This window comes from Mauremys reevesii, linkage group 8 (assembly GCF_016161935.1).
Source record: "Mauremys reevesii isolate NIE-2019 linkage group 8, ASM1616193v1, whole genome shotgun sequence".
In the NCBI taxonomy this organism is placed as follows: domain Eukaryota; kingdom Metazoa; phylum Chordata; order Testudines; family Geoemydidae; genus Mauremys; species Mauremys reevesii.
In genome coordinates this window covers 79,608,462-79,625,427 of record NC_052630.1, presented here as the reverse complement: position 1 = coordinate 79,625,427, position 16,966 = coordinate 79,608,462, and the positions used below count along the sequence as shown (strand labels likewise).

Below are 16,966 nucleotides of genomic sequence, written 5' to 3'. Positions count from 1 at the left end.
GAGAGACAGGGAAGTAAATTGCTGGGAAGGAGCCTGGGTGTGAACCTGGAGGGTTGTTGGATATGGGTGGGAAAAGTATGGAACAAGGTTTTTTTGGGGGTGGGGAGGGATTATTAGGGAGCTTCCCCCATGCAGACCCTGGCTGACCCCAGCCTCTCCTATGCAGTCAGGCACACCCTGTCCATGTGTCCCTCCACCCCCACTCAGACACCTACTCCCCCCATCCCCATGTGGCCCTGCACCCCCTCTCCCTGTCCCTATGTGGCTCTGTACCCCTCCCCCTGTCCCCGTGTGTCTCTGTGCCCCCACCCAGCCACTCCCCTGTCCTTATATGTCCCTGTACACCCTCCCCCAACCCTCTGTGTCTGTGCCCCCACCCAGCCACTCCCCTGTCCCTATGTAGCTCTGCACTCCCTCCCCCATCACCATGTGGCCCTGCACCTCCTTCCCCCCTCCCTCCTGTGGCCCTGTGCCTCCACTCCCATTCAGCCCCTGCCCCAGTCTGTCCTCCCACACTAGCCCTTATAAGCCCCTGACTGACACCCCCGACACATCCCCCAGGCTGGCTGTCTCCCCATAGTCCCCATCTCCTGACCTGGCTTGACAGGCGCTGTGAAGAAGGCAGGCTCTCTCTTCTGTAGCTGGCTGTGAGCTGCTGCTTTGTTCTAGCACCACCACGCCCTCTGGTGGGCAAAAGGCAGAACTGCAGCAACATTTCAGCAGAAGCTTTTTCTGCACAAAAAAAAATCTGCAGGGCTCATTAATTATGCATGCATGCAGTCATGCAGAACTCCCACAAGAGTAAATATATATATCATGGTGGTGGAAAACTTAGATTTTTGGAATTTTCTTGACTTTTGAGTGCCTGATTTCTCAACCTTAATTTTAGATTAATGTTAGCTTTTGCATTTCAAATCTTCGTTTTTGCACGTGTGTGCATACACACAGAAACACCTTTCTGTATTCCTAGAAAATTAGAATATACTGAATGAAAAAAGTCTACATAAAGATGTGTCCAACTTTAAACCCAGAAAAGTAAGGAAATTCCTACAAGGTTGTAATTCTGCTGCTGCCTGCAATGCCTAGGAAGAGATGGGTGGAAGCTACCTTATCACAACCACTTCCCACTGACACCTGCTTAATACCTTAAATACTCTAATGGGTAATAGGCACTGTTGCTACTTTCAACTGCACTTGAAATCTGGTTTGCTTTTGGGGTCTGCCTTAGTTTTGTGCAAGGATGCAGGATCCTGAAGTTCACTTTGGGTTTTTAACCTTGCTAACTTTTGCACTAAGCTTCAATAAGCTAAACAAAGGTAGATTAAAGAGAGAGGGAATGCTAGATAAAAAGAAAGTGTGTTGTGATTTGGAGTTGTGTAATGTTCAAATAGCATGAGCAATTTTTTTTCTTTTTGGGGCCAGGTGAAATCAAAATGAATGCACCGAGACCTGAACCTAGTGATGAGGAAATTCAACCAAAGCTGGGAAGTTTCAAACGAGTTGCATCAGGAGGTTCTTTTGTAGTGAAGAATGTTCCATTAGGAGGATTTACTGATGTGTTCCCACCCTGTAAAATTACTGACCTTGAGGCTCAGTTTGAAGAAGATAAAATTCACTTGTCTTGGACAGCTCCTGGGAATGACTTGGATGAGGGACAAGGTAAGTTGGAAGTTTTGTTTTAGTCAGCTGGAAGTGATGCAGTATTGTCAGTTATCTGAAATTACATACGATGAGCCAGCCGAGGAGAGGTGAGGAAAAAAGCTCTGTCTTTCCCATTGGCAAAATATATGACCATCACTGTGGCTTGACCTACTCTAGATTTTTTCTTTAAAATTTCCTAGTGTAGATCAAGATGCAGTGTAACCAATGAATTCCCTGTTCGATAGGATATTCATGTTAGTCCCACTTAATGCTTTAAAAATGTTTAAAGAAACATGGAACACTCCCAAACATAGGCACCAATTCAAGCACCCCTGCAAAAAATAGGGGGAGCTCAGCACCCACTAGTCACTTCAGCAGGGTCCCGGGGCTGGCTGCAGATCAGCTGTTTGGTGGCCAAGAGTAGGGGGAGAGGGTGGTGGGAAGAGAAGGGGATGGGGTGGGGACAGTGGGAAGAGGAAGGGGAAGAAGTGGAAATTTGGAGGAGAGGGCAGAGTGAGGGTGGCAAGAGATGGGGCGAGGGTGGGACCTCAGGGGAAGAGGCGGATTGAGGTCAGAACCTCTGGTCAGAGCGGTAGTGGAGAAACACAAAAGTCAGTGCCTGTTCTCCCAAACCTGGTACAACAGAAAATGCAAAGCTTGCATACCAACCAGCCTTAAGCTAGTTTACAAAGGTAAACAAATTAAAGCAAAAACACACTCACCAGTGACTCTTCCAAGGCTTAGCCCCTGTCTTCACTGCAACTGTAAATAAGTCAGGAGACCCAGTTACAACATGGACAGTCCAAGTCTTTAGTCCATTTATGGGGACACAGTTAGGCCTTGTTCATAATGTATATTTTAAGTATGCTGTAACCAGACTATGTTACAGTGCGCACATCAGCAGGAGCCAGAGAGGTTAAGAGAGACAGTCTGCAGTCACACAGAGAGCAGCTTCAGATTAAAATCTTTACATACCCCTACAGCTCTTGCCAGCCAGCTCACCAGGGAACAAAGCAACAACTCCATTAAATCCCCAAAACACTGGCCTAGGTTCTTCTGTGTGGCTACTTACAAAACAGCCTCACAGCTAGAGTAGCCAGCAATGGAAGAATAACTTCAGTTAGGAAGATCTTCTGATCACTCTTATGCTACCCCTTACCCCCATTTCTGAAGGGATAGAAAAGAAGATGAGGAGCAGGAAGTAGATCTCAAATCAAGCAAAGAACTAGAAAACCCATGAGCAGAACAGAACCATACAGCCTTGAAATGACAACTGTGGACAGTGGGAAGCCAGGCACATTTGCAGCAAGATCCCTGACACACTAACTATGCTGGCAAATGAAGCAGGCATTTTGCTGCCTCTCGGTCTATGCTTTAGAACCTGCTCACATTAAGAGAGGGGATGCTGACCAGGATGCAGGGAACTCTCCCTGCACTGTTTGATCTTATACTTGACCTGGATTCTCACCAGAGACAAGTGAAAGAAATCCTATTTTCATTTCTCATCCAAAAGTTGTTTCTATTTTAGTACTATAGAGACTTGTGTGAAGTGTGGGGGAAGGAGGCATAGAGGGGGGGCAGTTTAATGGCAGTTATCTGCACTGCCATGTGGAAGACTCATCTGCCCAGCAGGAGCTCAGAGTGCTGGTAATATAATGTGGTTAGTGCTCATGAAAGGAGGGAATGCCCCACATCAGTTAACAGCAGACTATTGACCCAAATAATGTGGAACTGATAAATGCTAACAGGAATCCTGTCCAGAGCTCTTCAGAGAATGGATGTTAGTCAATTAAGCAGGCCCATCAATAATGAGGGTGGATAAAATGGTAGGGATGGTAATGGAGTAACATTGGAGTTCTTATAAAGATACAAAACTGTTCTACAAATCCTGTACTGGGCTTGTATTTACAGATAGTATAATAGGCATACTAACACACTCTTACTTGTATTCCTCTTTTTCCAGCTGACAGATACATAATAAAAATGAGTGAAAGTCTTCTGGACCTAAGAAACACCTTTGAGGATGCTACTTCAGTGAATACCTCTAGTCTGGTACCTAAACCTGCTGGCACCAAAGAATCATTTCAGTTTAAACCAGAAAATGTCACAATAGAAAATAGCACCATAATCTACTTTGCAATACGTGCCATTGATAATGCCTCCCTGACCTCAGAGGTGTCTAATGTAGTACAGGCAGCTCTGTTCGTTCCTCCAAATGAATTCTTGCCTGATACACATTCTACTGATGTTATCAATGATGGTGTCAATGTTTCAATAATAGTAATTGGGGCTGTAATAGCTGTATTAATAGCTGTAAGTATAACTATCTGTATTTTATATAAGAAAAATAGAAAGGGAGGCTTTGAGCTCAGAATGTAATAAAACTAATTGTAAGATGAAAGCTCAGTACGTATTTATCCTAATTTGTTCTATTTGTGATTTTCAAAATACATAAGGAAAGAAATTTGTAATAGATTTGAAAGTTAAGTGCATTGACTTTAAAATAGAGCTGGATTTATATGTACTTTGATCTGCTTTCAATGAATGTATAGTATGTTAGAGTACATGTATGTAGACTGAACAGTGAATTTAAAAGTATATACTGAGTAAACTAAGACACATCAGTATAATGTGTAGCATATAAATGACAATCTAATTGTATAGTTTAATTCTAATCTTGCTAGAGTTCTGCAACATTAGGTATTCTGTGCTTTATTTTTTTTTAAAAATCTTTCTAATTTGTTTTCCAGTTGCTTAGCAGTCAGGGACGGGAGATATAAGAAGAAATTAGATCTGTAATCTTTGGTTTTCATATATTCCCTTCAGTTATATTCAATGAGTAGAAAACATAAATGTATACAGCTGTTGGTTCTGAGCCTGCAACTGCTTAACTCACTCTCATCCTATGACTAGTTCAGGTTTTAAATATTCACAGGATCAGGGCCATACGTTATCCACAAATGAGCATATGGAAAACACTTTTTACCTGACATAATCATCAAACACACATGCAACATTCCAACTCTAAATGACAGAACAAAAGCAAAATAGTAGAAGAGAAAACACTAAATTCCTAGGTAGCAGAAATGCCACCTACCACAGCATGTGACCGAAGCAAAGGCATGTAGCATCCAGGAGGAAAAGCTATTCAGCAAGTGACTTTTCATTGGTTTTTCCCATGTCCTGCAAGCCCAACTTGCAACATCATGATCTGTGATGTGACGCTCCAGAAATGGGAAAGGATCGCCCATTCTTTGGATAATGAAAACATCCATCGTTACATTAGATGGGATCAAATTATTTTATAAGGTATATAAACCCTCATGCTTCAGGTCTTCAGCTAATCACTAGCAGGGGCTAGGGAGGAACTTTTCCATGTGCAAATTATTCCATAACTGTCCATTATGGGATTTCTTGCTGCTTCCACTGACATACCCTTAGAAATATTGGCCAGCATGGATACGCCTACACTCAGATTTTTTACAACTGTAATTAACTGACAGTTAGCTCAAGGTAGTTACCACATTTGGACTATGCCTGGACCAAACATCGGGGAATGTCCATGTTAGCTTTTACAAACATATTAAGTGAAAATCACTAGTGAAGACAAGCCCTTTCGGAGATGGGTATCTGGGTTCATGTGGACCCTGGATCTGATTGGGTAATGCAATTCCTATGTTTCTGAGGTGTTTTTTTTATGGCATGAAGTGAAAGTAAGAAATTGAATTGAACTCTTAGTTGCTCTTCCAAATGTAAAGGCAATATAAGTCCCCATTTTTGTTTTGGCTGGTGCATGTTGGTGGTTTTCTTCACTTCTCTTGGGGATAGGTGAATGGGACAGAAGAGAGTGATTAGTAGAATATCTGTGTAATAAACAGAAGGCTTGGATGCTTTATGCACATGTGTTATGCATAATGACAATAAAACAAAACAGACCATGGGAATTGGGGATTGTGTTTTACTTTTTATTATTTAATTAATCTCTAGTCCTGGTGAGAAATATTCTAAGACTAGGGGATTTCTCACCTGATGATCTGCCCAATCCTATATACCTGAGCTGTTTCCTGTTAGAAAAATTGAGCTGGGAGTCTAGGAGCATTTGACTTAGAGATGACAGTTTGATTGCCATCTGGAGATCTGTATTTAAGGCTGGTCCTTCATTCCTGACATGGCAAAAGCTAGGAGCACTGTAAAGAGACAATGCCCTCAACCTAGGGAGGAAGCACCTTGTAGCACTTTGCAACAATCTCACTGGCTGATTTGAGAACAGCCCTGATAATCTCTGGAGGGAGCCAGAACCACTCCTCGATGTCTGGAAGAATAGTCATCACATTCTGTAGAAAAGCTGGAAAGACCCTTTTCGGGGAGGAATAAAGAGAAAAATTACAACCACAAAGCAACATTGACAGGTATCAACCCCTTCAAGTGCCCCGAGTTTTACCTGCATTCCACCTGCTCAGTAGCACTTCATTTTGCCTGCTCATCCTACCTCTAAACTGGAGGGTAGTACCAGCGCCTCATTCTCAGAAGTATTTACATTCCTACTCCACAGAAGTTGTATGGGCAGGAAGTACATCACAGAGTCAGAGTAATCCGTTGTGAGATTGTTCCTGGAAATATTTCCTCGAGTAGCATAAAAATGTAGCAGTCCCCACATGTATTGTGTCCATGGAGCAAGATAGAGCATAACTATGGTTCCACAGACATCCCTGTCCTGGTTCTCCGTTTAATAGAGTTGTTGTCTGTCAGCTTAATGCTTTGGTTACACTGACATCTAGTGGAGTGTCAGAATACACACACACACACACAAAATTTTCAGTTATGTTTCCAAAATCTCACATTTACCCAACAGACCCAAACTGCTCCTTCAAGGATGCACTGATCTCTCATATAAATACTTATTTAGTGGGACAGTTAAAAATGATAGAGCCGAGTTTTCATCCATCAGTTGTGATTGGCTCTTCTTCTCCTTCTTCTTCTTCTTCTTTATATTACACAAGTACCTAAATCAGGGGTGGGCAAACTTTTTGGCCTGAGGGCCACATCAGGTTTCCGAAATTGTATGGAGGGACACTTAGGGGAGGCTGTGCCTCCCTATACAGCCAGGTGTGGCCCGACCCCTATCTGACCCCCCTGTTTCTCACCCCCGATGGCCTCCCCGGGACTCCTACCCCATCCAACTCCCCCTTCTCTATCCCAACACACCCCCAAGACCCCTGCCCCATCCACACTCCTGTCCCCCTACCCCCGACTGCCCCACCACCACCACATCCAACCCCCTCCTCCTTCCTGACTGCCCTCCCAGGATCCCTGCCCCATCCAACCACCCCTTCTCCCTGACCGCCCCTGAAACTCCTGCCTCAACTGCCCCCCCACCATCCCATCCACCACCACCACCACCCCTCCTTTCTGACTGCCCTCCCGGAACCCTGCCCCCACCAGTGGCTGGCGGCACTACAGCCGCGCCACCCAGAACACCAGGACATTCAACTGTGCCGCCCGGCTGGAGCCAGCCACGCCACCACACAGCACAGAGCACTGGGTCAGGCCACGGCTCTGCAGCTGCGCTGCCTGGCAAGAGTTTGCAGCCCCGCCGCCCAGAGCATTGCGCCAGTGGTGTGGTGAGATGAGGCTGTGGGGGAAGGGGGAACAGCAGGGGAGGGGCTGGGGGCTAGCCTCCCAGGCCAGCAGCTCAGGGACCAGGCAGGAGGGGCCCACGGGCCATAGTTTGCCCACCTCTGACCTACAGGGCCCAACTACAACTGGGGCTTCATTGCTTTGGCTGCTTTTCCCACACAGTGTAAATGACAATCTTGCCCCAAAGAGCTCACAGCCTATGTAATGTAGCGAATCACTTCACCTCCAACACATCTGTAAAGGAGGCAGCCATAATTTGGTGCTTATGCTTCCTGAGTGCAAGAGGAGAGATTGTTAACAGTGGGCCTGATCCACTGACTTCAGTGAGCTTTGGTTCAGGCTCATGCTGGCAGTGCTGTACGTTCCAAAGGAAATGTGGAGTGAGACCATGACTACCCACCACTACTTACTGCCACACAAGGGTTAGCAGTGGTTAGCTACAAGGGCAGCATGGGGTGGAGTGAAAGCTACACGTTTTGTATAGTAGACAGTGCTACTAAACATGGTCTCCACACACCCTTGTAATAATAATAAATTAATACCTAGATTTTATACAATTCTTTTAATCGGTAGTGTTGTCAGAGCGGTACCGGTGTGGTGCTCTGCTTTCTCCTTGTTGATATCACTCGGCTGCGTGTGTGAGTTCCCTCTGTGTGCTGCCCCAGCTCTGCAGAAGCTGACACAGCAGACCCGACGAGAATCCCCAATGACCACAGAGTCCAGTAAGATGCAAAGCCACATCGGGCTAGGTTTATTGCGACCTCGGACACAATTGCAGTTCCCTGTAGGTTTCTTAGCCTAACTCAGGGCATACTACGAGAAAGTGCCTCTTGGCAAGGACCCGGCTTAGTGGCGGGACTTTCCACTCCCCCTACGGCCGGACAAAGACACCGCCCCAGGGATGCATTCTTATACACAGATACAAACAAGTTACACATCACACCTGACGTATTAAGGTACAACCTCTCTACGTAGCAAGTTACAACCTTTCTACGTATTAAGGCACCGCCTTCTACCTTGTACATGTTGGTTCGAACAAAACAACTCTATCCATCATTTTACCCTTTTGCCCCAGTCATTGGGATGGGTCGGCCTGTCCTTTTATTATCTATGGAATGTTTCAGTATAATATGTTCTAATACTGTGTTTATACTTCGGTATGCTAGGTGAATATATGTTTATGCAGCATCAGCCTTTTTTCTTGCCAGCTTCTGTGAACCGGGCCGGCTTCTGGCTCACAGCTTAACTTTGCTTTATGTTAGCAGAGTCTTGTCCATTACTTCAGTTCAGGCCTTAGGCCTCATAATAGGCCTTTATCAGGGCCTGCACTTACTACAGGTAGCTCTCAATGTACTTTACAAGGGAAGTCAGTATCAGTATCCCCATTTTACAGATTGGGAAACTGAGGAACAGAGAGATGAAGTGATTTCCCCCGTTACCCAGGGTTCTTTCAACCCAAAGCTCTTGGTAACTTTTACTCTGTGCGAGGAGGTGTCAAGAAATAAATCATGGCTGTCCGATCGATAGATGGCTGGCACAAACAGGACAACACAAGAGTGCTTTCACTTAAAGCTAACCTTTACTTAGTCTCAAGCACACGTCTGCAACAGGTTAGTAAAACACTCCCAACCCCTGATAATGACCGAAGCTGAGTGTGTCTCTCGAGTGGCACAGTGGCAGCCTGTCTGCCGGTGGGGAACACAAGCTGCATCCAGAGGGAGAGACCAGTCCTGAAGAGTCCCCCCATCTCAAACTTTTTCCCCTTATTTATACATTAGTAATAGAATGACATGTCCCTTAAAGAAATCTTGTTAAGTAAGCAGTTGCAATGATCCAGCAAGAGGTTCCTTCTGATTATTGATTAACCAGGTGTGGGTTTTTCCCAGAGTTTGCAGCCTTGAGACCCCAATAGAAATTCCTGGGGCATATCCTACTCTTTTAAAATGCATGTATCAGCAATTTCAACACAATTCTTATCAGGAAGGACGTGGGGTCAAGCTGCCCTTTCTGTGGCAGCCAAAACTCCCTCCCCTCCTGCCTTGGTCAAGCTGAGATTGCTGAAAGGCCAATTTACAGCCACCTTTAACAATAAGCCATAGTGGTTTCAAGCACTTTACTGGTTTGCCAAAGTCTCCTCATACACCCCCAGTATGCCAGCAGCAGAACCAGGAATAGAACGCAGGTCTCCTGAGGCCCCAGGCCAATGCTCTAACCGTTAGAACACACACCAAGCATTATGCACAAACCTTACACCTCAATGCAGGTCCTTTGGTGCACTACTGGCACTTGACCCCTATGCACACATGTTTATCAGTGCTCCACTGGCTGTCAAACACCCAAATATAGCCCTTAAAGTAAGTAACATTTTCAGTCTGCAACCATGACACTAGGGCTGCCAACCCTTCAGGTTTGTCCTGGAGTCTCCAGGACTTTATGATTAATCTTTAGTTAAATGTTATGTCATGTGATGAAACTTCCAGGAATACATCCAACCAAAATTGGCAACTCTACATGACACTGTTCCTTTAAATGCAAGCCTGATATTGAGCCAGCGAGGGTTAGACAACAAGCAGGCTAAGTAACTCAAAATCAACCTTTAAGGACATATTAGGGAAGTATTGAAGTGGTAAACAGGGCCATTCCATGTAGATGGTTATCCAACCCATGTTAAATGGACAAGATTTCTGTACTGTTAGAGAATTAGAGGTAAATACTAATTGTATTTGTCTGTGCTTATCTGTATCTTATTAGATGTTAACAATGTAACCAGATTAGCGTATGGTTGCTAATTCCCTTGCATGTCTTAATTACAATATAGTATGTGTGCAGATGGTTCAGTTAACCTTAAGATCAAAGATATAAGATATTGCAGGAAATAATATTACTTACATTGTCTTCATCTTAAATCATCTGTTCCATAATGGAATGCCTTGATAGTTTGAATGGTTAATTGCCTTATGTTAACTAATACTACTAGTTTACCTATGTATACATAGGAAATAGGAGGTTTACTTCAAAGCAACAATGTATATTACCTAGTCTTCAACCAAGGAATGCCTGCTGTATTATCAGCTGTCAAGAGGCTGTCGTAGCCTGCCAGAGATCTATAAAAGAACTCTGGGGCCTGATCTGCTTGAACTTCGTCAGGGGAAGTTTAAGTCACAAGACTGAGGGCTCCAGCGCCAGTCTGGATTACCGTGCTATTTTTCAAGGAAGAATTTAAGCAGATTCTGCACATGGATTGCCTGTTTGGACTATAACCTAATGAACTGAGTCTGGAAGGATTTTATACAACTCAGCAGTTCACCATCTCTGCTATGACCTAAGAACTTTATTTATACATATGTGTATATATAATGATCTTTAATCACAATACTCTCTCTCTTAGATAGTTAATAGGAATTGGCTGTAAGTGTGTATTTAGGTAAGATCTGAAATATACATTGACTGGGTGGGTAATGTGTCCAATATTTTAGGATTGATAGTACTTTATATATATATAATCCTCACCATATTTGACTTGGCTGTTTGGGTGGGATCCCAGGACTGGATTGCTTAAGGGAAACTGTATTTTGGGGCTTCTTGGTAACCAGTAAGATATTGCTGTCTTGATGAATCTAAGTATTAGAATAAACCACCAGTTTTGGGGATCGTCCCCCCCCCCCATTCTTTGCAGTTTGCCCTCATTGAGCATTCTCAGTGTGGCCCCTCTAGCAACCATGGTCACAGCAAGTAAATCTGTTTCTAGAAGTGTCAGAGTTTTAATCTAGTCCTTTGTGTTTTTCAGACAAACTTTAAACAAGTGTCATTATTTTAATTTTGTAAAAGTCTCAGAAGGTTCCCCCTAATACTCTCCAGTTATGCTGGGAATCATTTTACTTTATACTAATATGCATAATAATCTTATGTCATTTATTCTTGTCTGAATCTTTGTATTGCATATGAGCCTGATCCTGCAATGAGCTCTGTGCAGGTGGAACTCAGGCTCATTCAGAGCACCACTGATTTCAACAGGGCTTCATACATGTGCAGAGGTCCACTTACATGGAGATCATTGCAGAATCAAGGCCTATACTAATATATTAAGTTAAGATGGACTTTGATTTTGCGTGTATCAACTGATCTCTTTACTGTTTCATGGATCAGTTTTCATCTGTATGCTGTATTATAATATGATAGAAATGTGAGATGGAAAAGACCTATTAGATCATTGCCATCATCATCACTATTATATTCAAGTGCCCTGCACAGTGCTAGGTGCCCCAGACACACAGGTATAGTCCTGCCCCAGAGTGCTTACAGCCTAAATTTGACATGCCAGCAAGTGACTGTCATAGAAGGACGAAAAAGGAAGATGGAGAGTGGAAGGACAGAAGTTATAACAACAACAACGCGTGTTCATCCAGTCCATGCCTGCAAAGTCAAGATTGTTGCATACAGTACATCTCTCAATCCTGTAAGTATAAGGCCTTTTCCTGCAGCCATATTGTAAGGTCTGAGGCCTTTGTCTGCAGCCATATTAGGAAAGCAGAACATCACATCCTCACATTCCATGTAAATTACATTAAAACAATGTAATATCAGGCTGTTAAGAAGGCGATCCTGTCCTTACAGTACCCACCATCACCGGATAAAGATATAAATCTTAAGCTGTTTAAAGAAAACTCTGTCTGATAGCATTCTGTCTGACAAGAAATCACTTATCAACAGTTGTGACTGTAAAATCTATACTTCTACTGTTTTGCCTTTATGGTCCCCACTTCTCTGATGTTTATCTGTGTGGTCTCTGTCTGGTTCTTTGATTGTTTCTGTCTGTTGCATAACTAATTTTGCTAGGTGTAAATCAATGAAGGTGGTGGGGTATGATTGGTTAAATAATAGTTTTACAATATGTTAGGATTGGTTAGAAAATTGTTTGGTAAAATGATTGGTTAAGGTATAGCTAAGCAGGACTCAAGTTTCACCATATAAACTGGAGTCCAAAAGGAAGTTCTTGGGAACCAACTCCAGGACACAGCCCCAAGATCAGAGCTGCCAGACCTCAACACCCTGCCAATCGCACCATGCAGAGCACAAGCTGAAGTCTCCCAGATGACCTGATCCTGACTGGCCATCAAGAAAAGTCCATCTGCCTTATTGGGAGTGGTGAGCATTGTATGCTTAGCTTGTGCATTCGGTTTTGGTGATTGTTAAAATAGAGGTTAAGTAGGATATTACTGTGTAAGAGTTTTTCACTGGTAAAAGACCCCACAAATGCGCAGAGTGTAAGGTTACGCCCTGAGCCCACGGAAGGGTAAGGGTGGGTGCCTAAATTAATAGGGTTATGCTTTGAGCCCACACAAGGGTAAAGATGGTTGCCCTAGAGCATAAATTATGCCATGAGCCCTAGGAATGGGGTAAAGGTGGATGCCCATAGAGTGTGCAAGTAAAAGACAATTTTGTGTGGGTAACAATCCCGCCACACAGCTCTCATGTTCCTCTTATCTCTACCAGTAGAACTCCTATTGGAGAACAGTAGCTGGAACACTTGCAACTACAGTGGGGGCCAGTAGAAATTTATGCTGTGAGAAGTAACATTAAGTCCTATTCAGATATCCATGGTGTAACATTCTATACTTCAGGGGAGTGCCCTATAACCCCAATATTCCTCATTTATATATAGTTGTGATCTTGCATATAAAGCATGCCATGTAATGTATCAGGGGAAAGGTTATGATCTGCTGAAAGTCATTGTTCTATCTAAATATGTATATCATTAGTGCATATGAAGTTATGAGATTGTGTTTTATGGTTGTGAGTAAAACATGCTGTAAGCTGGGGAATCAGGCAGATATTAGCTCCCCAGAGACAACAACAAGGAAAGTAACCAACATCCGGGAGGGTGTCAAACAACCATCAACAGCCATTGTCCAGCAAATGAGTTACAATTCAATGACTCACCAAGGGAATTTCTCATCCTTCCCTGGGGACTTAACAATAGCCCCCAGACATGCCTGGACTTGTGTTCTCTAAGCACATGGACTAAGGGTATAAAACAGAACACAGTGACCCCATGCTTGGCCTTTTCTCCTCCCCCCACCTATGCTGCGATCAACAAGGACATTCAGAAGACTGAAGACTCCAACAGAGGAGACTGGCCCAAGTTTCAAGGGTGAAACCTGTGTACTATGAACGGCAATATTCAGTGGGGTAAAAAAACTGCTTAATTTCTATGTTGCCCAGTCTAATAGGGTTGAGAGTTTAGAGTGCGTGCTTATACTTTATTTGATTTTTGGTGACCACTCTGACATTTTGCCTATCACTTATAATCACTTAAAATCTATCTTTTGTAGTCAATAAACTTGTTTATCTTTAGCAGTGAGTTTGCCTGAAGTGTTTGGTAAATCTGCACAGGTTAACAAAGGCTGGTGTATATCCACTTTCCATTGATGAAGTGGTGAACCAATTAATAAACTTGCACTGCTTGTCTTGAGCAGTGCAAGATGGTGTGTTCCTGAGGTACAAGGCTGGGAGCTGTGGGGATTCAGCTGGTGCCTTTCTCTGTGTGATTTATGAGTGGCTCGGGGAGCATTCATGCAATCTAGCTGGGTGTGGGGCTCCACATCCGGTTATGCTGAGTGATAACAGCGCCTGGAGGGGTTTGCTGCTTGTCTCTAGCAAAACATTGTGAGAGACAGCTCAGGCTGGAGAGATAAGGGGGCACAGCGGTCCCACAGTCCCAGGCCACACCCTGGGGATCCCATCACACATGGTTTCTGGATGGAAGCACATTGTAGGGATCAGCTGTTGCCTATCTATGTCCTCTCCTGTCCCCAATTTTCCAAGAAGCCTTAACTGCACAAAGCTCATAGAATGGAGTATGGGAAGGGGGAGTATGTAATGGAGCTGGCCCTACATCTTTTATCGCCTCTCACCTTGTTACCCCCAGGTTAGAGCCCCATCTCTTCATTTTGACAGAGGGGAAAATATAGCCCCGTGCATTTTTATATATCTACCGAAACAAATGGCTTGACCTGCATGACTAATAACTTTGATCATTAAAACACAAAGAATTTTAAATATCTGTTTTATTTTTCCACTGCTCATGCTGCTTGTTCAGTTTTTGTATTTCTCTCAGTGAGGACAATGAAAATAAACTAGTCCATTTTTTACCAAATTTACCTTCAGATTTTCATGCACAGCAATTCTCAAACCCTGGTCCATGGTCAACTTCTATTCTGCACAGTGTTGGATGGCAGATTGTGAACGTCTAGCTGGTCACAAGGGGCAGGCTCTTCCTCTCATCTCCAGCTGCTAAACTACCTTTAAAAAATACTAATACATAAATACTTTCTCAATATGGCTTTTTCATGTAAGCAATTGTAGTTGCCACAGGGATGTTATGTGATCATGGATGGGGAGAGGAGGCACAAATGGCAGGAGCTGTGGTCCACACTATTAAGAATGTGAGAACCCCTGCACTAGTACGATGTTGGGGTTACAAACACTGCAGAAAGTTTTGTTTTTTAAATCGGTTTCCACTGAAATGAAACTGAATCTAATGGTCTTAGCTGTTGAAAAAGCCTTAAGTCTCCTGGTGTCCTGCTCTTCAGGTCAGGCCCCCACTTCTAACACACATTAGAAGAAGGGCTGCTTATATTTATAAACATTTAAATTATGAAATACTTATAGTACAAATGTTGCTTTTTATGTGCTAGATTCAATATGCACTGAGGTTAAGGGAAGGACTCTGGACACACTCCCGTAGACTTTAATGGATGGTGACCTATAGACTTAAAAACAACTCTTTATATATCTTTACATCCCTCATGCTCCTCCCAAAACTAAAAGGCACCTCTCCTGACAAAGGCCAACAAAACAATTTTTGAGTTTATCAGCCAAGCCATTTTGCATGTGGCAAAAAAGTTTTGAAAAGTGAGTGTAAAGGAAGGTTTCAAAATACCATAGCTTTAAAACTCTTTGTCTGTTTTTTTTTTTATCAAACTTCCCAGAAAAACTCTATTCTGGGATGAGACAAGGAATGCAAAATTTCAGGAAGATCAGTTTCTTCTTGGTTAAATGCAGGGAGTGGGGAGAAGGAGGACTTGAATATTGTGCTGATAACATGGGACTAGCTTTAATCTGTACTGATTCCCACTCATAGATCTCAGTTACTTTAAACCCCCATGCTTCTGAGCATTTAAAGCCCAGTCTTTCAAATAGGGTTGCCAGGTGTCTGGTTTTCAACCAGAATGTCCGATTGAAAGGGGAAGCTGAAAGACACTAAAAGTCTGGTTACCTGCAGTAACTGGCCTGTGCCACGGGATGGGAGTGTGGGAAGAGCAGCAGCTGCTGCTGGAGCCTGGAGGAGCAGCCTTGCTTAGCACCTGCCGCTCTTCCCATCCCCCAGCCTGATGGAGAGAACTGGCTGGCTCCCGGAGTCATCAAAGTAGGTACTGGCAGGGATGCTGGAACAATTGTATAGTGGGGGTGCTGAGAACCATTGAACCAAACTGTAAACCCTGGATATGATGGAAATCACTTCAAGCCAGGGGGTGCTACAGCACCTCCCTGCACCCCTGGTTCCAGCATCTTTGGGTACCAGTGCCATCCGGGGGAGGGCGAGTAACCTGTATGCCTCCCCCTACCCCACTGATTTCCCCACCCCAGCCCCTCGTTCCAGGGATGGGCCTCCCCCCCGCCCTGCTGTGCCCCAATTTCCCCACCCCCTAGCTCCAGGGACTGACCCCTGCCATGCCCTGCTGCACTCTGATGGGGCAGGCAGGCAGGCTCCTCCCAGCCCAGTTCTGCAGGTGGCAATTGAGTCCCAGGGGATGAGGGAGTGAGTACCGGGTGTGTGGGGGGGATGGACAGGTGGGGCAGGGGCGGGACCTCAGAGGAAGAGGCAGGGCATTGGGGGAAGGGGAGGGGCCGAGGTGTTCAGGTTTCAGGGATTAGAAAGATGGCAACCCTACTTTTAAACACTGACTGTTACTTAAAATTAGCTATTAAATCCATATTTAGAGACATAAGTGGCCTGATCTGTAGAGGCAATGAGCAAACACAACTCCCAATGGCAGCTATAGGGACTCAACCCCTGAAAGTAGGTCCACTTTTATCTAGGTGCTCAAGTTTGAGAACTTTGGCCTAATTGACTTTCAGAAAGTCTCAGGGTGACAGCACTAGGTACAGAACCCTGCTCCTCTCACTCTCACTACACTATAGTCTCTACAGGAACTTGCTGTCTCCTCTGAGGTTTGAAAAACAATGACACGTTATATTACAAAAAATAGTTTAAGCACAATGGAGATAAATCAACAGTAGAAAAAGGGTTTGGAAGCAGCGTTCAATCAGCCAAGATACATATATTTGCTAAAGTGAAAGGTGATGTTAAAATGCCCTCAAGCAGAGCACATGCATACATACTCAGCAGCTTTCATGTTCTGTCTTTATCAAGAACTATTTTGCACAATGGCAACTTTGCTGAAAGTTTGGAGGGGGGTTGTTTTTGGGGGTTTTTCTCCACCCCTTCCTAGAATCCCACTGTAGAAGAATGTAAAGAAGACTGAGTTGATTCTTTTGGTTACTTCCTCTTCCTGGAATTTGCTGCCTATCCTCGTACCCTAGAATCTCCCTGTCCATTGGCAAAACAGTTTTACTAAGTTTAGCCAGTAATTACTGCTGCTGTGGTGTGCCTTACGTGAAACAT

General features: G+C 44.0%; 1 protein-coding gene across 1 annotated transcript in view; it reads left to right on the top strand.

Moving 5' to 3' along the window:
* Nucleotides 1-5,578, top strand: part of LOC120370873 (calcium-activated chloride channel regulator 1-like) — a 60,666-nt gene extending 55,088 nt beyond the window's left edge. The window contains exons 13-14 of the mRNA XM_039486153.1: nucleotides 1,423-1,659; nucleotides 3,605-5,578. Of these exons, the coding sequence (XP_039342087.1) occupies nucleotides 1,423-1,659; nucleotides 3,605-4,020 (653 nt within the window). The 3' untranslated portion in view covers nucleotides 4,021-5,578. The remainder of the gene's footprint in view (nucleotides 1-1,422; nucleotides 1,660-3,604) is intronic.
* The last annotated feature ends 11,388 nt before the right edge of the window (nucleotides 5,579-16,966 follow it).